Source organism: Macaca fascicularis, chromosome 3 (genome assembly GCF_037993035.2).
Source record: "Macaca fascicularis isolate 582-1 chromosome 3, T2T-MFA8v1.1".
NCBI classification, from domain to species: domain Eukaryota; kingdom Metazoa; phylum Chordata; class Mammalia; order Primates; family Cercopithecidae; genus Macaca; species Macaca fascicularis.
Window position 1 is genome coordinate 6,306,237 of NC_088377.1, and position 24,560 is coordinate 6,330,796.

The following is a 24,560-nucleotide window of genomic DNA, read 5'->3' on the forward strand; positions in this document are numbered from 1 at the left end:
CTCATGGACACAGCTTCCCCTGGATCTGACTTTCCAGAATACAGGCAGGCATATAATGAAACTAGCATAGTGATGTGAAGAGGCCTCACCTATTCTTGTATGAGTGTGAAGAGTGAAACTTTCGCGAATTGTTGTCTTGGTTCATTTTCTGCTACTATAACAGAATACACAAACTGAGTAAATTATAAACAACAGAAGTTTATTTGGCTCATGGCTCTGGAGGCTGAGAAGTCCAAGGCCATCAGGTGAGGGTCATCCTGGGTGGAAGGATGGAAGACAGAAGCAAGTGCTCAGGATAGAAAGAAAATGGGGGCAGAATGTATTATTGTATAAGGAGCTGACTCCTGTGATCATGACATTAATCCATTTATGAGGGCTCTGCCTCTTATGAGTCACCTTTTTGAGGTCCCACCTCCCAATACCATTACCCTGGCAGTTAAATTTCAACATGAGTTTTGGCAGGAACATTCAAATCGTGGTATTCTGCCCTGGCCTCCTGAAACTTCTAACATACAAAATGCATTCATTTCATCCTGGTACCCCAAAAGTCTTAACTAATTCCAGCATCAATTTGAAAGTCCAAAGTCTCATCTAAATCAGATATGAATGAGACTTAGGCATGATTCATCTAGAGGCAGATTCCCTCCAGCCATGAGCTATGAATCAAAGCAAGCTATCTAATTCCAAAACTTAATGGTGAGACAGGCACAGGATGGACATTCCCATTCCAAAAAGGAGAAAGAGGCAGGAAGAGGTGACAGGCTCCAAGGAAATCTAAAACCCAACAGAGAAAACAACCTTAAGTTTAAAGCTGGATAATAATCCCCTTTAATTGCATTTCCCTCACCTGGGGCACACTGGGATGGGTGTTGGGTCCCCAGGGCCTCAGGAAAAGCTGCCTTGATGGCTTTGTTGGGCTCTTGGGCTCAGTTCACCCAGAAGCTCTCATGGGTTGGAGTCTTGTGCCTTCAGCTCTCCCAGGCTGATGTTATGTGCTGGTAGCTCTACAATTCTGGGGTCTCAGGGCCAGCCCCACTTCCATGACTCCACTAGGCATTACTCTAGTGGACAGTCTCTGCAGCAGCTCTGGCCCATTAGTTCTTCTCAGCACCGCCCTAATGGGGACTGTTTGTGCCAGTTCCTCCTCTAAAACAAGTCTCTGCCCAGGGCTCCAGGCTTTCTGGGAGGTCTTTGAAGTTTAGGTGGAGGAACCCATGCCCCACAGCTTTTGCATTCTGTGCACCTGCAGAATTAACACAACGTGGATGCCACCAAAGTTTACGACTAGTATCTTCCAGAGAAGCAGGTTAAACCAGGCCTGGGACCACCTGAGTCATGGCTGGGGCAGCTGAGGAATACTTTGTTACAATGCAGGGGACAGGTCCCAACACAGCTCGGGTAGCAAGCCATGGAGAGTGCCCAGGCGTAGTTATTAGATCATCTAGTTATTAGATTAATGTCTCCTCTGCCTCCCCCTACTTCTTCCTTTATTGGGACAATCTAAAGTTGGTGCTTAGTGTTTAAATGACTGGTTACATGACCATTTAGTTGCTTAACAAGACATAGTGCTAAAATGCATGAGCTCATTTCACCATACCAATTCTTGACCACCGCATGCCATTCTCATAACTTTCCAACAGTTCTTTCTAATGAAGTTCTTTCTAGGCTATAGTAGCCCAGGAATCTCATTACACTTGCCCCACCTCATCCCCACACCAACATACTTATTGATATATTTACTAAACTTAAAGAATGAAGTTGTGCCACGTGCACTGTAAGGTGTATTTGTGCAAGGAGAGAGAGCAATCCCTCCCATCTCTCTTTAGTGAGGTTAGGGGTTAACCTTCTTGGTTTTACTAAATAGAAGTCTGCATTCCATATAGGCACACGAAAGCAAGTTTTCCTAATGTAACTATGACTCAACACACATCTCAAGGCCCTGCAGGATTCTGTGTCATTGACCACTGTGTTTATACTGATAAACTTTTCTATAATTGAAACCTTTGGCCCTGGTGATATTTCCATCCTATATGACACCAATGAAAAGAAAACAGTATGGCGATTCCTCAAGGATCTAGAACTAGATGTACCATATGACCCAGCCATCCCATTACTGGGTATATACCCAAAGTATTATAAATCATGCTGCTATAAAGACACATGCACACGTATGTTTATTGCGGCACTATTCACAATAGCAAAGACTTGGAATCAACCCAAATGTCCATCAGTGACAGACTGGATTAAGAAAATGTGGCACATATACACCATGGAATACTATGCAGCCATAAAAAAGGATGAGTTTGTGTCCTTTGTAGGGACATGGATGCAGCTGGAAACCATCATTCTTAGCAAACTATCACAAGAACAGAAAACCAAACACCGCATGTTCTCACTCACAGGTGGGAACTGAACAATGAGATCACTTGGACTCGGGAAGGGGAACATCACACACTGGGGCCTATCATGGGGAGGGGGGAGGGGGGAGGGATTGCATTGGGAGTTATACCTGATGTAAATGATGAATTGATGGGTGCTGACGAGTTGATGGGTGCAGCACGCCAACATGGCACAAGTATACATATGTAACAAACCTGCACGTTATGCACATGTACCCTAGAACTTAAAGTATAATAATAATAAAATAAATAAATAAATAAATGAAAAAAAAAAGAAAAGAAAAGAAAGAGTTTTCATTGGTGCCATATATGGCCTAACAGCCAGAGTGATCCTCAGATCTCATCCCAGTGGTGGACCTCTTAGGTAGATATCATCGGCCAACATCCCCAGGGAGGTGTTGGTCTTCGAGTGTGATATCATCCACGTTGTTATTTCTAGCATTGTTGAACAAGACACTTCTTGAGATGCACAGATTGACAATAGCTTTTGATACTTGCCCTGATCAAGGAGAAAGAGGGTCTTTTCAGGGGCCCCTCTACTTTGGGGACATCTATACTCTGTGGCTCTCACAGGGGAGCAGAATTCACATCAGTATGTAGGCTTTCCTGTTCATAATGGAAGGGGGCCACAATTTGTAAGCATCTATATCAGGACCTCTGCTAAAGGCTTTCGTCTGTACCTCCCACCTTCTCTCTTTCTCTCTGTCTCAACTTCTAACAGTCAGTTCCTAAACTAACTCCAGTCTACTTAAAAGAGATGTAATTTTGTGAAATAGAAATTCCAAAAATACTTCAAAAGGTTACATTATATTATCAACAGAAGTTTGATATACTTCGTGAATTATGAGATGGAAAATGAAAAAATGGGGACAGTGAATGCACCAACTAACAATTACGAATCACACACAGCTTGCTAGGCATTAGGTTTAGGCCTGTGAGCTCATTGAATATGTGAAGTTTAAAAATCAAAATGTTTATATAATAGATAAATGTTAGATTCTTACATGAGTATGTTTTCATAAAACAAACTACACATTGTCACTGTCCAGATTCAATGGGTTCCCAAAAACATAACAGCCTGAAAGTCTTAGTTGTGTCATTGCCTTATTCAATGTAATAATTATTGCTTGTAAAAATGTTTTAATCCAGTGATAATCTAGATGTAGTACTTTCTTCCATCTTGGTGTATTTTATTTATTGCTCATGCTGTATTGGGGAGCTCATATGGGATGTTAGTTGGCACTTTCTGATTATTTTATTTAAAATAGAAAAACATCTCAGAAAGACACGGTTGTAGAGGGTAACTAGCAGAGCCTCAGTTGTTGTCTCATGTTGAGTTATCTGAAGGGAGATGCTCAGAGGAAGAGTTGGCACGCAGAAGGCCTCTTGGGAGTGTATTCTCAAGAGACACATCAGCAAGGATGTGAGGAAGGCAGAATGAGTGGAGGGAGAAGCTCCTCTGCAAACCTCTGTCAATAGCGGTCTCAGCTGGGATGCACCTTCAGCATTGTTGCACCTTAACATGAGGGGGCCAGGCCTGTGGAGCCACCTTTGACCAGTCATTCCCTGCAGGCCTCAGACAAGGCAGTTCCCTGTAAGTGGGGCTGGTTCCCAGTGTGGGACTCAAGAGAGGACCTGCTGTGGGGCAGGGTGCATTGGCCCTAAACGGGAAATATGGAGAGAGCCCCACAGTGTCCACTTCAAGTGGCAGCAGGAAAGTACGTGCTGTGAGTAGTCAACCACATCTATCCAGCCTTGTGCCAATGCTTGGATGCTGTGCTTCCTAACAGCAGGGTGGGGACTACCTGCTACCCTCACATTTAGTGAGCAGGCTAAATCTTATTATTAGAGGGTGAGTCCAATCACCTTTGTAAATAGTGTTAATTTCTTCATCTCTTTCTTACCAAATCATATCAATTAACTACAGGCAAAGTGAGGGCCACATGTATCTTATCTCACAGACTTAGTAGCAACCCCAGCATATAGCAGGAGCCTGTAACCCCTCAGCCCCATACCGTGGAGAAAGACTAGGTCTGGAAGCACAGGCCACAGACCCACTCTATAGAGAGCTGCCTCTAATCCCCACCCAAATGAGGGGGACTGTTATGCCACATTTGGTTCTAAGATGAGGAAACATAAATCACAGAAGCCTTCATCAGAAAGACTGAATCTAGTTCTGCCACCTTCTAGCCCTGCGTCTCGCTCAAGTGACTGTATCCTGTGTCCTTGGTCAAGTGACAGCCCTGTGAATCTGCATGTCATTGTCTGCAAAGTGGAGCCTTTGTTTACCTAGCAGAGCTGTTGTTCATCTCGAGTGTTATAAGATTGTCTGGTATGGAGTACTGTGAAGCATCCAATAAATGTTATTCTCACCTCTGACCAGTGAAGTTCATTTGAAATATCTGGGGCTTCTCCTCTCTCTTACAAATATGTAACTAGTTATATACTTGCTTTAGAAAGTCACAGAGAAGCTCAGATGGGCGACAAGTAGGCCTTCATTATGTTTATAAATCTTTTGTTTAACTTGTAAATTCTGGAAGTAACGTTTTATTTGTTCACATAACCAACACTCCAGAAAACCCTTGTTTAGGCCCTTAAATGAATTAAAAAGCTAAATGTGTATGAACACTTTTGCTGATATTTACTTGTAGAAGTGAAAGGAGAAACAATGTAAATGAAAAGAGCAGGAAAACAGTTCATAAGAATATGCATAAATTGGGCAGGGAGTGGTGGCTCACGCCTGTAATCCCAGCACTTTGGAAGGCCGAGGCGGGTGGATCACGAGGTCAGGAGATCGAGACCATCCTGGCAAACACGATGAAACCCCGTCTCTACTAAAAAAAACAAAAAGCTAGCCAGTCGAGGTGGTGGGCACCTGTAGTCCCAGCTACTCAGGAGGCTGAGGCGGGAGAATGGCGTAAACCCGGGAGGTGGAGCTTGCGGTGAGCTGAGATCCAGCCACTGCACTCCAGCCTGGGCGACAGAGCAAGACTCTGTCTCAAAAAAAAAAAAAAAAAAAAAAAACAAGAATATGCATAAATTGTACATTCACTGATACTTACTTGTGAAGTCTGTATAGAACCATGGAATTATGTAGATGATGTATAAGAGAATGAAACAGTTATAAAAATGGGACCTTTTATGTATGTACACTTTAACATGATATAATTATATAGATAAGGCATGGAGGCAGGTGGACCAGAAGGGAAATGTAAAACTCAAAACAGACACTGTAGGCTGGTGGAGTTGAGTCATGCTTTTGTCAGAATTCTCTTTATTGTTATGTCCTATTTTAAATAAAAGTGCATTGTTGATTTGACATTCTATTTTCTGATAATGGTGTTTTTTTTTTTTAACATGGTTTACTCTACAAAGAACCCAAATTTACAAGAAAAAGACAACCCCATCAAAAAGTGGGCAAAGAGAAACTTCTCAAAAGAAGACATTTACACAGCCAAGAAACATGAAAAAAAGCTCGTCATCACTGGTCATTAGAGAAATGCAAATCAAAGCCACAATGAGATACCATCTCCTGCCAGTTAAAATGGCTATCGTTAAAAAGTCTGGAAACAACAGATGCTGGAGAGGATGTGGAGAAATAGGAATGCTTTAACACTGTTGGTGGGAGTGTAAATTAGTTCAACCATTGTGGAAGACAGTGTGGCGATTCCTCAAGGATCTAGAACCAGAAATACCATTTGACCCAGCAATCCCATTACTGGGTATATACCCAAAGGATCATAAATTATTCTATAAAGACACATGCATGTGTATATTTATTGCGGCACTATTCACAATAGCACGTGGAACCAACCCGAATGCCCATCAATGATAGACTGGATAAATAAAATGTGGCACATATGCACCATGGAATACTGTGCACCCATAAAAAGGATGAGTTCATGTCCTTTGCAGGGACATGGATCGAGCTAGAAACCATCATTCTCAGCAAACTAACACAAGAACAGAAAACCGAACACCGCATGTTCTCACTCATAAGTAAGAGTTGAAGAATGAGAACACATGGACACAGGGAAGGGAACATCACACACCAGGGCTTGTTGGGGGTAGGGGGCTGGGGGAGGGATAGCATTAGGAGAAATACCTAGATGATGGGTCGATGGGTGCAGCAAACCACCATGGCACATGTATACCTATGTAACAAAACTACACATGTATCCCACAACTTAAAGTATAATAAAAAATAATAAAATGCTTTACATGTGATTTTCAATTTTAATTAAAAATGTGACTAATTTTATTTCATAATAACCCTCAGTGTACCTAGTAATGAGAGCAATTTGATCCCAGCAACAAGATCTAGGCATTCACACATTCAGCTTCCCTTTACTGAGAGCCCAGTGAGAGCTGGGCGCTATGCTCCAGGTAATAGTGGGAGTAAATCAAGACCTTGTCCTCATGAGGCTTATCTCTAGTGGCAGAAGATAGACAATAAGTGAATACAAGCTATATAATACACAGTCCGATCATGGCCAGTGTGGGGACAAAACAGGGCTTGGAGCATGAGGCAAAAAACCAATCTATTAAACAGGGCTTGGAGCATGAGGCAAAAAAACAATCTATTTAAAAATTAGCATCCAGGGTAACTTAACAGTTTGTGCACAAAATGTGAAATTAGGATGGCACCTTATTTTTTAGTATCAGCCTGTCTGCTCATAGCATTTTGAGAAAATTTGAGTTATTTGGTTTTATTTGAGCCTGAGCCTCATGATTAATTTTCAAGATAACTTTCTGAGGCCAGACATTGAACTGCAAATGTCAAAGGCATGTTTTACTTACCCATGGATCCCCGTGTTGTCTTCTTGCAGTTTTCAGTGAAGACCTACACTCCAGCCTCTACTTTGTCAATGCATCTCTGCAAGAGGTAGTGTTTGCCAGCACCACGGGGACTCTGGTGCCCTGCCCCGCAGCAGGCATCCCTCCTGTGACTCTCAGATGGTACCTAGCCACGGGCGAGGAGATCTACGATGTCCCCGGGATCCGCCACGTCCACCCCAACGGCACTCTCCAAATTTTCCCCTTCCCTCCTTCAAGCTTCAGTACCTTAATCCATGATAATACTTATTATTGCACAGCTGAAAATCCTTCAGGGAAAATTAGAAGTCAGGATGTCCACATCAAGGCTGGTGAGTACAGCTCTGGGCTTTGTTTTTTCTGTGCCTGCTTGGGGTGGGAGGACAATGACAATGACAAATAGCAAAATGCCATTGCAGCAGAGGACTAATGAAAACCCCATCATCAGTTCATTCTGACCTTGCTGATGACTTCTTTAAGATCTCCTTGTTTAGATTTCAGAGTGCCTTACATTGTTGGAACTAAACCTTGAAAGCAGCAATTAGCAAGTTGGCAAGTTCTAACATCCCACCCTCCTTATATTTTGTCTAATTTGATACTCTAATTCAAGTTTTCAGCGTCTCAAATCCAATGCATTTGCTTCCACCCCTCCTTTTTCCCCCTTGCCCTTCTCCTACCCCATCCTGGGGGAGGAGAAAGAGAGAAAAAATATGACAAATGGTTGAGCTGGAATAAAACCATAGCATCAAAATGTACTGTTATGGAAACAGAATCAATCTAATATCCTTGCTTTCCTTGTGAAATAGAAAGGCTATTTTAACATTTTTGACTGTATCACATGTTGCTGAAATGTTGTTGGTGCATAAATCCTGAATGGGCTATGTTCCTTTTAACAACATATTGTGTCTTTTTTTAATCACCAATGCTACAAGTCAACCCAGGAAAGAATACTGCCTGAGATACACAGACATCAAAGGCTATATATACAGGACAGATTGTGTGGTTCTATAGATTTAACAAAGCCCTGCAAAACAAACTCACAGCTAGACTCCTGTTAGCAAACAGCATTTTAATTTTTTTAAGTCTAGCTCTGAAATACTTGTGTAGACTGACATAATATAATAGCAGGGCAAAGAGAATGTGACTTTGATTTTTTTCTTATACACCAGGTAGCTGGGGGAGCTTTGCAATAATTTCTTCAGTAAGTGAGTAGGTGCTGGTAGAAGACATCACAACATGAGAAAAATATGAGGTGTTTCTGAATTCCTGCATATGATCTCTTTGATGTAAGCCATCAAACATTAGACTATGACTCATGCTGCTAGCTAGTCATTTTCCCAACTATATTTTGATCTCTGTGACACGCTCATGAATTCCAAAACCTGCATGAGGATTCACATAAGGAAGAACAAAAAAAGATGGTCTTTAATCAAGATATATGAAAATTTGATGTGTCAAATAATTACAATAAAGCAAATGCAATTTGTAAAGGGACCTCTAAACCTGACAAACAGGGAGATATAGTGAATGACTTTTACTGGGAAGACTGCACATTTTAATGATGTGTTATAAAAGCATATTTATAATCTACAAAACACCACTTATAGGGAAACCTGGAATTTCAAAAAACTATATCTGTATGTATTAATCCATTATGTCTGCCTTGGATTTTCTGTCAGATAAAGAAATGAAATGCTTACTCCTGTTTTAACTATCGTCTTCTAAATTAGTCATAGAATTCATTGTTTTTTGCATGACACTGAAAGTTTTAGAGCATGGAAATTGCATCATCTTGTCTGGCATCTGTGCTACCTGCCTCTTCCTACCCAGTTGTGCTTTCAGTCTTTATGTGCTGGTGTTCTTGACATCTGAAACCCTATGGACGATGAATCCAGAATATAGATGACTCCTGTATGAGTTTGAACGTATAAGATGGGCAGTCATATTACCCAAATCAAATTTCTCTCCTGATTTCATTTTGCTTTTTATTATGAACACATAATGGTTATAATAATCTTTAGGTTGTCACACTGGATACTTGAAAATCTTTTTTCACCCTGTTTATATAAATGTGGGTACAGAACTGGAAGCTTGTACAAAAAGGCAGATGAAGAGCATAAATGCTACCTTTTTTTTGACAGCTGAAGGGTAAGTTTGAAGGCAATGACTGCTCACTCATGGGGCATCCTGTTCTGTATCAGGTCATCCTAAATGTCTAAATATCCCTGTAGATTGGTGTTTGGATTTTCCCGGAATAAGTTTTTAGGTTGAATGATGTCATAATCTTTCCTTTGGCAGCACAAGGGATTCTCATTCTTAATTTTCAGAAACTTTGACCTAGGTCTGGGTGCTAGCAATTGAAGGAAGGTTTACTCATCATGTGTCATTAATCATCAATCCTAGTTCTAACGTAAGATATTTTCTTGCTTATTCTAAGGGCTGGAATGCAGGTGGGCCACTTGAGACAGTATTGCTCCTTACCCAGGCTGCCTTTGCTACATAGCAAGTAGCAATCAGCCGCATGATCCTGGGCAAGTCAGTGGATTTCTTATGATTGTTTTCTCCTTAGCAAACTGTGCTTTCTTTTTTTCTTTTCTTTTCTTTCTTTCTTTCTTTCTTTTTCTTTTCTTTTTTTTTTTTTTTTTTGAGATGGAGTCTCACTCTGTTGCCCGGGTTGGAGTGCAGTGGCACGATCTCGGCTCACTGCAAGCTCCGCCTCCCAGGTTCACACCATTCTCCTGACTCCGCCTCCCGAGTAGCTGGGACTACAGGCGCCCGCCACCACACCCGGCTAATGATTTGTATTTTTAGTAGAGACGGGTTTCACCACGTTAGCCAGGATGGTCTCGATCTCCTGACCTCATGATCTGCCCGCCTCAGCCTCCCAAAGTGCTGGGATTACAGGTGTGAGCCACCATGCCCGGCTGCAAACGGTGCTTTCTAACATTTGACTAGAACTTTTGCTTGTGGCCGAGATGGAGGTGCAGGAGCCACACTTACCGTAACTTTTATCTGAAACAACCAAAAACCAGTGTCCTGAGGCTGATATGGTTTGGCTCTGTGTCTGCACCCAAATCTCATCTTGGAAGATAATCTGCATAATCCCTATGGGTCCTGGGAGGGACCCAGTGGAAGGTCATTGAATCATGGGGTAGGTTCCCCCTTTCTGTTCTCGTGAGAGTGAGTGAGTCTCATGAGATCTGATGGTTTTATAAGCACCTGACATTTCCCTTGCTGACACTCATTCTCCTGCCACCTGTGAAGAGTGCCTTATGCCATGATTGTACGTTTCCTGAGGCCTCCCCAGACATTCAGAACTATGAGTTAATTAAACCTCTTTTCTTTATAAATTACCCAGTCTTGGGTATTTCTTCATAGCAGTGTGAGAACGGACTAATACAACCAGCTAAAAAAAACAAACAACAAACAAAGCAGACAAAATATCTGAAGCAACCATTTTCAAGACTGGACCTCAGGCAGGAGAGGAAAGCAAGCCTTAAGGAGCTGGAAATAAGTTGTGTCCTATGATTGCCTTATGCTTCAGGATAAAGAATATCCAAATCTGCACAGAAATTTGCATAGCAACTTTATTCATCATTGTCAAAAAATGGAAGCAAGAAAGATGTTCTTCAGTATGTGAGTGGATGGGGTAAAGAATCTCTCCTTGACTAACTTTGGAAAAGCTCCTCTGAGCCCTCCTCTCAACGAGTCCTTGACCTTAGCTTTTCATGTCTGGTCTATGGTTCCCAACTTTAGCAAGAATCCTGCTAAATCATCCCCTTACTCTTGATACTTGATCACTCTTGATATCTGAGCAAGTTCTTCCTGTCCCATCTTTGATGTATACATGTTTGACCTGACTTTAGCAAGAATCTGTTAGGCCAGTTTAGCAAGAATCCTCATACCTTTGATATCTCCTCTTTCTAATTTTCCACCCACTGGTCCCCTCACTGTGTTCACTGGCTATATAAACCCTCACTTATCCTGGTTGAATATGAAGTCAAATTACCCTTCCCTATTGCAGTGATCATAGATGACTCCCACCAGAATAGACTTGAAGATAATCTTCCTTATCTTTCTAATAAGTGTTAGAACATTTTTTCTGTTTTTTAATTTTTTTTTTTTTTTTGAGAGGACTTCTCCCTCTCTTGTCCATGTCGGAGTGCAGTGATGGGATCATGGCTCACTGCAGCCTCAACTTCCTGGGCTCAGGTGATTCTCTCACCTCAGCCTCCCAAGTAGCTGGGGCTACAGGCATGAGCCACCACACCTGGCTAATTTTTTAAAAAAAATTTGTGTAGAGAGGAGTCTCACTATGTTGCTCAGACTGGTCTCAAATTTCTGGGCTCAAGCCATCTGCCTGCCTTGGCCTCCCAAAGTGTTGGGATTACAGGAATGAGCCACAGGGTCCACCTACAGTTTTTCTTTAACATTATACAAATTATAGTATAAAATGAAGTATTGGCCAGCAATAGAAAAAATGAACTATCAAGCTATGAAAAGATATGGGGGTAAATACCTGTTACTAAGTGAAAGAAGGCAATCTGAAAAAGTGACATAGTACACCCTCTTACCTACTTGACATTCTGGAAGAGATAAACTAGAGAGACAGTAGAAAGATCAGGAGTTTCCAGGGGATAGTCAGGAGGGAGGGAGGATTGAACAGATGGAGCACAAGGGATTTTTAAGGCAGTGAAACTGCTCTGTATGATACGATACTATAATGGCGGATACCTGCCATTATGCAAAGAACTTACAACATACAGTGAAACGTAATGTGAACTACGGACTTTAGTTAATAATAATAATGTATAAATATCAGTTTATTAATTGTCACAAATGTATCACACTAATGTAAGATGCTAATAATGAGACAAATTGAAGAAGGTGGTTAGAGGGAGAATATGGCAACTTGCTGTGAATTTTTTTCTCTAAACCTACAATTGCTCTAAAAAAATCAAGTTTATTCCAAAAAATTAAAACATACTTCAAGTAGCTTAATGACAAAGTAAGCCCCAAGGGAAGGGATGGTGAGATTTAAAAAGAAGTGGAAAAATGCAGGCCAAAATTTTCCAAATTTGATGAAAACTATAAACCTGCAGATCCAAGGAGCTCAACAAACCCCAAGTTCAAGACATGTGAAGAAAAAATGCACAAAGGCACATTAAAATACAATAAAATTGTTCAGAGCAATGATAAAGATAAAATATCAAAAACACCTACAGAAGAAAGGCATATTACACACAAAGGAACAAAGATAAAGAATGACAGCAGACGGGTTTTTTGTTGTTGTTGTTGTTAATGTTTTGTGTGTGTGTGTGTTTATGAGACAGGGCCTTGCTCTGCTCTGTCAACCAGGCCAGGGTGCAGTGAGGTGATCATTGCTCACTGCAGCCTCAACTTCCCTGGCTCAAGTGATCCTCCCATCTCAGCCTCCCAAGTAGCTGGGACCACAGGTGCATGCCACCACATCAGGCTGATTTTTTTTTTTTTTTTTTGTAGAGACAGAGTCTTGCTATGTTGCCCAGGCTGGTCTCTTAACTCCTGGGCTCAAGAAGTTGCCCCGTCTTGGCCTCCCAAAGTGCTGGGATTTATAGGCAAGAATGGAAGTACATTTCTAAAGTAAGGGTGAAATGAAGGCGTTCTTAGACACACAATAGCAGAAAATTTATCATCAGCTGAATCCCAGTACAAGATACCTTAAAAGAAGTTCTAGAATCGGAAGAAAAAATAACACCTGATCAAATCTTAGATCTACTTAAAGGAAAGAACTGCAATGAAAATGGTAACTACATGAGTATCTAAATCAGATTTTTAAAAAAATTGTAATCTTTTAAAAAATAATTGGCTAAACACAAATAATAACAATGTCTTATGAAGTTTGTAACATAGAAGTAAAATGTATGACAACAATAGCATTAAGGCCTACAATAAAGACATAGGAGTATAATATTAGAGGTTGTTTTGCTGTATGTGAAGTTGTGTAATGGCACCTGAATATAGGCGGTGATAAGTTACAGATGTATACTAAAAAACCTAAAGCAACCTTTAAAATAACAAAACAGAGTTATAGCTAATAAGCCCACAAGGGAGAAAAAAATAGAATCATTTAAAAATCCTCAATCCAAAACAAAGAAGAAAATGATAAGAAAAAGGAAAGATGGTAAAAAAAAAAAAAAAAAGTGTGTGTGTATATATATACACACATATTTATGTATATATATACACATATATATGTATATGTATATATATACACATATGTGTGTGTGTGTATATATATATATATCTCAAATAGCAAAATGATAAACTTAATCATATCATTATCCACATTAAATTTAAATGTTCCAGTAATCTGAATTATAAGGCAGAGATTGCCAGATTGGATTTAACACTGCTTAAAAGAAACATTCTTAGAGGGGCGCCCAACATGGCCAAATAGGAACAGCTCCAGCCTCCAGCTCCCAGCGTGAGCGACACAGAAGACAGGTGATTTCTGCATTTCCAACTGAGGTACTGGGTTCATCTCACTGGGGCATGTCAGACAGTTGGTGCAGGACAGTGGGTGCAGCCCAACTTCAGTGAGAGCCGAAGCAGGATGAGGCATTGCCTGACCCAGGAAGCACAAGGGAGAAGGGAATTCCTTTTCCTAGCCAAGGGAAGCCATGACACACAACACTTGGAAAATCAGGTCACTCCCTGCAATACTGCGCTTTACCAAGGGTCTTAGCAAATGGTACAGCAGGAGATTGTATCCCGTGCCTGGCTTGGAGGGTCCCATGCCCACGGAGCCTCCCTCATTGTTAGCACAGCAGTCTGAGATCTAACTGCAAGGTGGCAGTGAGGCTGGGGGAGGGGCGCCCACCATTGCTGAGGCTCAAGTATGTAAACAAAGTGGCAGGGAAGCTCGAACTGGGTGGAGCCCACCACAGCTCAAGGAGGCCTGCCTGCCTTTGTAGACTCCACCTCTGGGGACAGGCCATAGCTAAATAAAAAGCAGCAGAAACCTCTGCAGATGTAAATGTCCCTATCTGACAGCTTTGAAGAGAGTAGTGATTCTCCCAGCATGGAGGTTGAGATCTGAGAATGGACAGACTGCCTGCTCAAGTGGGTCCCTGACCCCGGAGTAGCCTAACTGGGAGACATCCCCCACTAGGTGCAGACTGACACCTCACACCTCACACAGCTGGGTACACCTCTGAGATGAAACTTGCAGAGCAATCAGACAGCAACACTTGCTGTTCAGTAATATTCCCTCTTCTGCAGCCTCCGCTGCTGATACCCAGGCAAACAGGATCTGGAGTGGACCTCAAGAAAACACGAACAGACCTGCAGCTGAGGGTCCTGACTGTTAGAAGGAAAGCTAACAAACAGAAAGGACATCCACACCAAAACCCCATCTGTACGTCACCATCATCAAAGACCAAAGGTAGATAAAACCACAAAGATGGGGAAAAAGCAGTGCAGAAAAGCTGGAAATTCAAAAATTCAGAGCACCTCTCCCCCTCCAAAGGAATGCAGCTCCTCACCAGCAATGGAGCAAAGCTAGACAGAGAATGACTTTGATGAGTTGAGAGAAGAAGGCTTCAGTTGATCAAACTTCTCAGAGCTAAAGGAAGAACTACAAACCCAGTGCAAAAAAACTTAAAACCTTGAAAAAAGATTTGACGAATGGATAACTAGAATAACCAATGCAGAGAAGTCCATAAATGACCTGATAGAGATGAAAACCATGACACGAGAACTACTTGACAAATGCACAAGCTTCAGTAACCGACTCGATCAACTGGAAGAAAGAGTATCAGCAATTGAAGATCAAATGAATTAAATGAAGTGAGAAGAGAAGTTTAGAGAAAAAAGAGGAAAAAGAAATGAACAAAGCCTCCAAGACATACGGGATTTTGTGAAAAGACCAAACCTACGTCTGATTGGTGTACCTGAAAGTGACGGGAAGAATGCAACCAAGTTGGAAAACGCTCTGCAGGATATTATCCAGGAGAACTTCCCCAACCTAGCAAGGCAGGCCAACATTCAAATTCAGGAAATACAGAGAACGCCACAAAGATACTCCTCAAGAAGAGCAACTCCAAGACACATAATTGTCAGATTCACCAAAGTTGAAATGAAGGAAAAAATGTTAAGGGCAGCAGAGAGAAAGGTCAGGTTACCCACAAAGGGAAGCCCATAAGACTAACAGCAGATTTCTCAGCAGAAACTCTCCAAGCCAGAAGAGAGTGGGGGCCAATATTCAACATTCTTAAAGAAAAGAATTTTAAACCCAGAATTTCATATCCAGCCAAGCTAAATTTCATAAGTGAAGGAGAAATAAAATCCTTTACAGATAAGCAAATGCTTAGAGATTTTGTCACCACCAGGCCTGCCCTACTAGAGATCCTGAAGGAAGCACTAAACATGGAAAGGAACAACCAGTACCAGCCATTGCAAAAACATGCCAAACTATAAAGACCACCGATGCTAGGAAGAAACTGCATCAACTAACGAGCAAAATAACCAGCTAACATCATAATGACAGGATCAAGTTCACACATAACAATATTAACCTTAAATGTAAGTGGGCTAAATGGTCCAATTAAAAGACACAGACTGGCAAATTGGATAAAGAGTCAAGACCCATCAGTTTGCTGTATTCAGGAGACCCATCTCACATACAGAGACACACATAGGCTCAAAATAAAGGGATGGAGGAAGATCTACCAAGAAAATGGAGAAAAAAGGCAGGGGTTGCAATCCTAGTCTCTGATAAAACAGACTTTAAACCAACAAAGATCAAAAGAGACAAAGAAGGCCATTACATAATGGTAAAGAGATCAATTCAACAGGAAGAGCTAACTATCCTAAATATATATGCATCCAATACAGGAGCACCTAGATTCATAAAGCAAGTCCTTAGAGACTTACAAAGAGACTCAGACTCCCACACAATAATAATGGGAGACTTTAACACCCCACTGTCAACATTAGACAGATCAACGAGACAGAAAGTTAACAAGGATATCCAGGAATTGAACTCAACTCTGCACCAAGTGGACCTAATGGACATCTACAGAACTCTCCACCCCAAATCAACAGAATATACATTCTTCTTAGCACTACATTGCACTTATGCCAAAATTGACCACATAGTTGGAAGTAAAGCACTCCTCAGCAAATGTAAAAGAACAGAAATTATAACAAACTGTCTCTCAGACCACAGTGCAATCAAACTAGAACTCAGGATTAAGGAACTCAATCAAAACCGCTCAACTACATGGAAACTGAACAACCTGCTCCTGAATGACGACTGGGTACATAACGAAATGAAGGCAGAAATAAAGGTGTTCTTTGAAACCAATGAGAACAAAGATACAACACACCAGAATCTTTGGGACACATTTAAAGCAGTGTGTAGAGGGAAATTTATAGCACTAAATGCCCACAAGAGAAAGCTGGAAAGATCTAAAATTGACACTCTAACATCACAATTAAAAGAACTAGAGAAGCAAGAGCAAACACATTCAAAAGCTAGCAGAAGGCAATAATAACTAAGATTAGAGCAGAACTGAAGGAGATAGAGACACAAAAAACCCTTAAAAAAATCAATGAATCCAGGAGCTGGTTTTTTGAAAAGATCAACAAAATTAATAGACTGCTAGCAAGACTAATAAGAAAAGAGAGAAGAATCAAATAGATGCAATAAAAAATGCTAAAGGGGATATCACCACCGACCCCACAGAAATACAAACTACCATCAGAGAATACTATAAACACCTCTATGCAAATAAACTAGAAAACCTAGAAGAAATGGATAATTTCCTGGACACTTACACTCTCCCAAGACTAAACCAGGAAGAAGTTGAATCCCTGAATAGACCAATAGCAGGCTCTGAAATTGAGGCAATAATTAATAACCTAGCAACAAAAAAAAAAGTTCAGGACCAGATGGATTCACAGCTGAATTCTACCAGAGGTACAAGGAGGAGCTGGTACCATTCCTTCTGAAACTATTCCAATCAATGGAAAAAGAGGGAATCCTCCCTAACTCATTTTATGAGGCCAACATCATCCTGATACCAAAGCCTGGCAGAGACACAACAAAAAAAGAGAATTTTAGACCAATATCCCTGATGAACATTGATGCAAAAATCCTCAATAAAATACTGGCAAACTGAATCCAGCAGCACATCAAAAAGCTTATCTGCCATGATCAAGTGGGCTTCATCCCTGAGATGCAAAGCTGGTTCAACATATGCAAATCAATAAACATAATCCAGCATATAAACAGAACCAAAGACAAAAACCACATGATTATCTCAATAGATGCAGAAAAGGCCTTTGACAAAATTCAACAGCTCTTCATGCTAAACATTCTCAATAAATTAAGTATTGATGGAAAGTATTTCAAAATAATAAGAGCTATTTATGACAAACCCACAGCCAATATCATACTGAATGGGCAAAAACTGGAAGCATTCCCTTTGAAAACTCGGACAAGACAGGGATGCCCCCTCTCACCACTCCTATTCAACATAGTGTTGGAAGTTCTGGCCAGGGCAATCAGGCATGAGAAAGAAATAAAGTGTATTCAATTAGGAAAAGAGGAAGCCAGATTGTCCCTGTTTGCAGATGACATGATTGTATCCCATTCACAATTGCTTCAAAGAGAATAAAATACATAGGAATCCAACTTACAAGGGTTATGAAGAACCTCTTCAAGGAGAACTACAAACCACTGCTCAATGAAATAAAAGAGGACACAAACAAATGGAAGAACATTCCATGCTCATGGATAAGAAGGATCAATATTGTGAAAATGGCCATACTGCTCAAGGTAATTTATAGATTCAATGCCATCCCCATTAAGCTACCAATGACTTTGTTCACAGAATTGGAAAAAACTATTTTAAAGTTCATATGGAACCAAAAAAGAGCCCGCATTGCCAAGACAATCCTAAGTCAAAAGAACAAAGCTGGAGGCATCATGCTACCTGATTTCAAACTATACTACAAGGCTACAGTAACCAAAACGGCATGGTACTGGTACCAAAACAGACATATAGACAAAATGGAACAGAAAAGAGCCCTCAGAAATAATACCACACATCTACAACCATCTGATCTTTGACAAACCTGACAAAAACAAGAAATGGGGGAAAGGATTCCCTATTTAATAAATGGTGCTGGGAAAACTGGCTAGTCATATGTAGAAAGCTAAAACTGGATCCCTTCCTTACACCTTATACAAAAATTAATTCAAGATGGATTAGAGACTTAAATGTTAGACCTAAAACCATAAAAATCCTAGAAGAAAACCTAGGCAATACCATTCAGGACTTAGGCATGGGCAAGGACTTCATGTCTAAAACACCAAAAGCAATGGCAACAAAAGCTAAAATTGACAAATGGATCTAATTAAACTAAAGAGCTTCTGCACAACAGAAGAAACTACCATCAGAGTGAACAAGTAACCTACAGAATGGGAGAAGAGTTTTGCAATCTACTCATCTGACAAAGGGCTAATTTCCAGAACCTACAGAGAACTCAAACAAATTTACAAGAAAAAAACGACCCCATCAAAAAGTGGGCAAAGGATATGAACAGACACTTCACAAAAGAAGACATTTATGCAGCCAACAAAAACATGAAAAAATGCTCCTTATCACTCACCATCAGAGAAATGCAAATCAAAACCACAATGAGATACCATCTCACAGCAGTTAGACTCGCGATAATTAAAAAGTCAGGAAACAACAGGTGCTGGAGAGGATGTGGAGAAATAGGAACACTTTTACACTGTTGGTGGGACTGTAAACTAGTTCAACCATTGTGGAAAACTGTGGCGATTCCTCAAGGACCTAGAACTAGAAATACCATTTGATCCAGCCATCCCATTACTGGGTATATATCCAAAGGATTATAAATCATGCTGCTATAAAGACACATGCACACGTATGTCTACTGCAGCACTATTCACAATAGCAAAGACTTGGAATCAACCCAAATGTCCATCAGTGATAGACTGGATTAAAAAAATGTGGCACATATGCACCATGGAATACTCTGCAGCCATTAAAAAAAGGGTAAATTCGTGTCCTTTGTAGGGACATGGATGCAGCTGAAAACTGTCATTCTCAGCAAACTATCGTGAGAACAGAAAACCAAACACCGCATGTTCTCACTCATAGGTGAGACTTGAACAATGAGATCACTTGGACACAGGAAGGGAAATATCACACACCAGGGCCTATTGTGGGGTGGCGTGGCGGAGAGGTGAGGGATAGCATTAGGAGATATACCTAATGTAAATGACGAATTAATGGGTGCAGCACACCAACATGGCACATGTATACATATGTAACAAACCTGCACATTGTGCACATGTACCCTAGAACATAAAGTATAATTAAAAAAAAAAAAAAGTCAAACTAATGATAAACGTTTTAAATTGAGAAGTAAATTTAACAAAGCCACTCACTGAATTTTTATGTCTTGTAACAAAAGTTGGAAAATTAAAAATTAAAGCCCACTATTTACAATAGCATTAAAAAAAGAAACATTCTGTAAATACAAGGCATAAATAGCTTTAAAGTAAAAGGATAAAAATGATATACCATCCTCATCAAATCAAATCAAACTAGTTAAAATAAAACATTGAAAGAAAGCTAGAATAGCCACATTAATATCAAGCAAAGTGTATTTCCAAACCAAGACTATTACTAGAGTTAAAGCAGTTCATTTCATAATGTAAAGGGGGGTGGTTAAGAGGATATGACTATTGTAAATGTTTATGTACCCAACAATAAAACTTCAAAATACATAAAGTAAAAACAGATAGAACTGCAATGAGAATCAGACATATCAAAAATTATAGCCAGAGATTTCAATACTCCTAGTTCAAGAATTGGTAGAAGTAGACAGAAAATCAGTAAGAATAAAAGAACACTTGAATGACACTATCAATCAATTTCATGTAATTGACCTTTAAATAAAGAACATTCTATCCAACAGTACAATATAAATTCTCTTCTGAGACACACAGACATTTACTAATATAGACCATACTCAGAGCAATAAAACAAATCTCAGATAAATTTGTTTTAAATTCAAGTTGTATAAAATGTTGTTTGATCATAATGAAATTAAATAATTACTAACAATAACATCTCTGAGAAATAACCAAGCATTTGAATGCTAAATAGCACACTTTTAAATGATCTGTCAAAAAAAAAAAATCAGGAAAACATTTGAAGAAAGAAATTAGAAAGTTTTTTCAACTGAATAAAAATGAACACACCATATATATGAATTTTGGGGATGCCACTAAAATAATAATTAGGGAGATTTTATTGCTCTAAAAAACTTAGTAATTTTTAAAAATGTCTTAAATAGTGGTCTCAGCATCCATTTTAAACTAAAAAAGAGGATAAAACTAAAAATACAAGCAGAAGGCAAACAATGAAGATCAGAGTGGAGATCAACAAATTGTAAAACAGAAACAATAGGGGAAATTATGAAACTAAAATTTATTTTTAAAAAAATTGGTAAAATTGGTGTGTTTTTGGCCAGAAAAGTGAGAGAATAGGTAAATGACTAATACCAAGAATGAGGGAGGTAACATCCCTATATCTTCTACAGGTATTAAAATGGTACTAAGAGAACATTAAGAACAAGTTGATGAAATAAAATTTTTGAGAAACACAAGCTATCAAGACTCACTCAAGGAAAAACAGATAAACTGAATAGCCCTATATCTGTTAGAGAATTTAAATTTATTGGTAAAAACTTTTCTACAGTAAAATTCCTGGCTCAAATGGCTTCACTACTGAGTTCTACTAATCCTTTAAGAAAGAAATAATTTTGGCCTGGCACAGTGGCTCATGCCTGTAATCCCAGCACTTTGGGAGGCTAAGGCAGGAGGATCACTTGGAGTCAGGAGTTCAAGACCAGCCTGACCAACATGGTGAAAATCCATCTCTACTAAAAACACAAAAATTAGTCAGGTGTGGTGACACATGCCTTTAGTCCCAGCTGCTTGGGAGACTGAGACAGGAGAATTGCTTGAACCCAGGAGGCAGAGGTTACAGTGAGCCAGGATTGTGCCACTGCAGTCCAGCCTGTGTGACAAAGTGAGTGAGACTCCATCTCAAAAAAAATAAAAATAAAAATAAAAATAAAAATTATAAACAAATTCTTCCAGAAAATTGAGGAGAGAGTATTTCCCAAATCATTTTATGAGGTTAGCATTACCCTAATACATAAACAAGACATAAGAAAACTAAAGACAAGTATCTCTTCTGACTATAAATGTAAAAGTTCTAAAAATTTAACAAATTGAATCCAACAACATATAAAAAGAATAATACATTATGACCACAAAGGGCTTATATCCATAATGCAAGGTGAGTTACACATTTGAAAATTAGTGTAAATTATCATATTAACATATTAAATGTAAAAACCATGTGATCATTTCAGCAGACACAGAAAAGCATTGATGAAATCCAACATCCACTGATTAAAAAAACTCTCAGAAAACCAGCAGTAGAAAGGAACTTCCTCAATCTGATAAAAAGCAACTACAAAAAATCCTGCTATAGCGAACATCATACTTGTCAAAGAGTAAATGTTTTCACCCCCAAATGAACAATACCAAAGTGTACACTCTCACCACTTCTATTCTACATCGTACTGGAGGTTCTATCCAGTGCACTATGACGTGATGTAAACAGATGTGCTGTGACCCAGACCTTCTTGTTTTATTTCTAGAGCATAGGCAAAGTAGTTTTGTCATAATTTTAAAGTAGATTTGTCATAATTTTTAAGTAGATTTGTCATAATTCTAAGAAATAATTTTAGAATTATTGAAATGGTAAATGAGCATTGACTTCATCTTATTCATCAGTTGCATTAACCCTTAAGAAGAGTCAGCTTGTTTTTTGAAGCATTGAGGCTAGGCATTGACTTCTCCTCTCTAGCTATGAAAATCCTGGATGGCGTTTTCTTTTAATAGAAGGCTATCTTCTGTGCATTGAAAATGTATTGTTTAGGGCAGCCACCCTCATCAATGACCTTAGCTAGAGCTTCTAGATAACCTGCTGCAGTTTCTCCATCAGCACTTGCTCCTTTACCTTGCATTTGTATGTTATAAAGATTGCTGCTTTCCTTAAATCTCAGTAGCCAACCTCTGCTAGCTTCCAGTGTTTCTTCTGCAGCTTTCTGACCCCTCTAAGCCTCCCTGGAATTGAAGAGAGCTAAGGACTTAGTTTGATTTAGGCTTTGGCTTAAGGCAGTGTTGTGGCTGGTTTGATCATGTATCCAGATCTTCTATCTACTCAAATTTTCTCCATATCACCAATAAAGTAGTTTCACTTTCTTATTTGTTCGCTGAAGTAGGACTTTTCATTTCCTTCAAGAACTTTTCCTATGCATTTACAAATTGACTAACTGCACAAAAGGCCTACCTTTCAACCTGTCTTAGCTTTTGGTATGCCTTCATCACTAAGTTTAATCATTTCTAGATTTTGATTTAAAGTAAGATATATGAGACTATTTCTTTCACATGAATACTTAAAGGCCACTACTGTAGGGTTATTCATTGGTTTAATTTCAGTATTGTTGTGTCTCAAAAAAAGGGGTGCTTGAGGACAGCGAGAAAGATGGAAAATGGCCTGTCAGTGAGGTGGGCAGAGCACATATAACATGTATTGATTAAGTTTGCTATCTTCTGTAAATGTGGTTTGTGGCTCCGCAAAACAATTACAATAGTAATATCAAAGATCACTGATCAATGATCACCATAACAGATATAAAAATATTTTTAAAAGTTTGAAATATTGTAAGCATTACCAAAATGTGACGCAGAGACACAAAGTGAGTTCATGCTGTTGGGAAAATTGTGCTGATAGACTTGCATGATGCAGGGTTTCCACACATCTTCAAATTATAAAAAATATAATCTTTCTGAAGTACAATAAAGTGAGTATTTCATGTGAGAAACACACATACACCCATCCAGATGCAAAGAATGGACTCAGAGACACACAGCAGCAGAAGCGACTCTTTTGTTTTTGTTTTTTTAGATGGAGTCTCGCTCTGTGGCCCAGGCTGGAGTGCAGTGGTGCGATCTCGGCTCACTGCAACCTCCGCCTCCTAGGTTCAAGTGATTCTCCTGCCTCAGCCTCATGAGTAGCTGGGATTACAGGCATGCGTCACCACGCCTGGCTAATTTTTGTATTTTTATTAGAGATGGGGTTTCACCATGTTGGCCAGTTGGTGTTGAACTCCTGACCTCAGGTGATCCACCCACCTCGGCCTCCCAAAGTGCTGGGATTACAGGCGTGAGCCACCGCACTCAGCCAGCCAGAGCAAAACTTTTAATGATGGTCTTGCAAGATCCGGAGCCTGGTAGGCAGGCACACCCAGGGCAGTTAGAGCAGGTAATTTATTGCCTAGCAAGCAAGTCCTTCCCCCAGTTCCTCATTGGTTGAGTACTATGGAGTTATGATATTCCTGGACATCGCCTAAGTTTTATTATCCACCTTATAAGGTTATAACCCAATCCCCTTCCTCACTTAAGTTTTGATTTCCCAATAACAAGACTTTCTTCCCTTTTGTGGGCTGACCCCTCCTCTACATTCTGTTTGCTTATTGTGACCTTCTAGGTGCATGAGCCATGCAGTTTGTTACATCTGCAGGCTGGATGCCAGTACTTAGATTTATTATGCCTTGAAAATGGGCCATTTAAAATGTTTTCTCACATTCAGTGCTCTCAATGTACACCAACTGTGTGATCTCTTAATAAATAAGCTGTGTGTGTGTAATCAAAGTAAAGTTGATTTCAGTTTTACATAACTTCTTATAACTATAAGATGCTTTTTGTAAGCTTCATGGTAACCACAAAGTAAAAACCTATATTAGATATGCTAAAAATATGAAGAAGTATGAAAGAAACTGAAGAGGATACACACACGCAAAATGGAAAGATATTTCATGCTCATTGATTGGAAGAATTAATATTGTTAAAATATCTATACTACCCAAAGTGATCTACAGATTCAGGGCCATCCCTACCAATGACATGCTTCACAGAAATAGAAAAAAAAAAAAAATCCTTAACTTTGTATGAAACCACAAGACTCTGAAATGCTAAAGCAATCCTGAGCAAAAAGAACAAAACTGGAGGTATCACACAGTCTAATTTCAAAGAATACTACACAGGTGTAGTACTGGTATACTATAGCATAGTACTGACGTGAAACAGACACACAGACCACTGGGATAGAATAGAGAATCCATATGTAAGTCCATGCACTTACTCCCATATCATTTTTGACAAAGGTACCATGAACGCAC

General features: G+C 39.7%; 1 protein-coding gene across 6 annotated transcripts in view; it reads left to right on the plus strand.

Moving 5' to 3' along the window:
- The window catches only part of DSCAM (DS cell adhesion molecule), an 855,708-nt gene that overhangs the window by 166,848 nt on the left and 664,300 nt on the right, over positions 1-24,560 (plus strand). For all 6 annotated transcript variants that reach the window (XM_065541361.2, XM_065541362.2, XM_074033985.1 and 3 more), the window contains exon 2: positions 7,229-7,546. In XM_065541361.2, the coding sequence (XP_065397433.1) occupies positions 7,229-7,546 (318 nt within the window). The remainder of the gene's footprint in view (positions 1-7,228; positions 7,547-24,560) is intronic.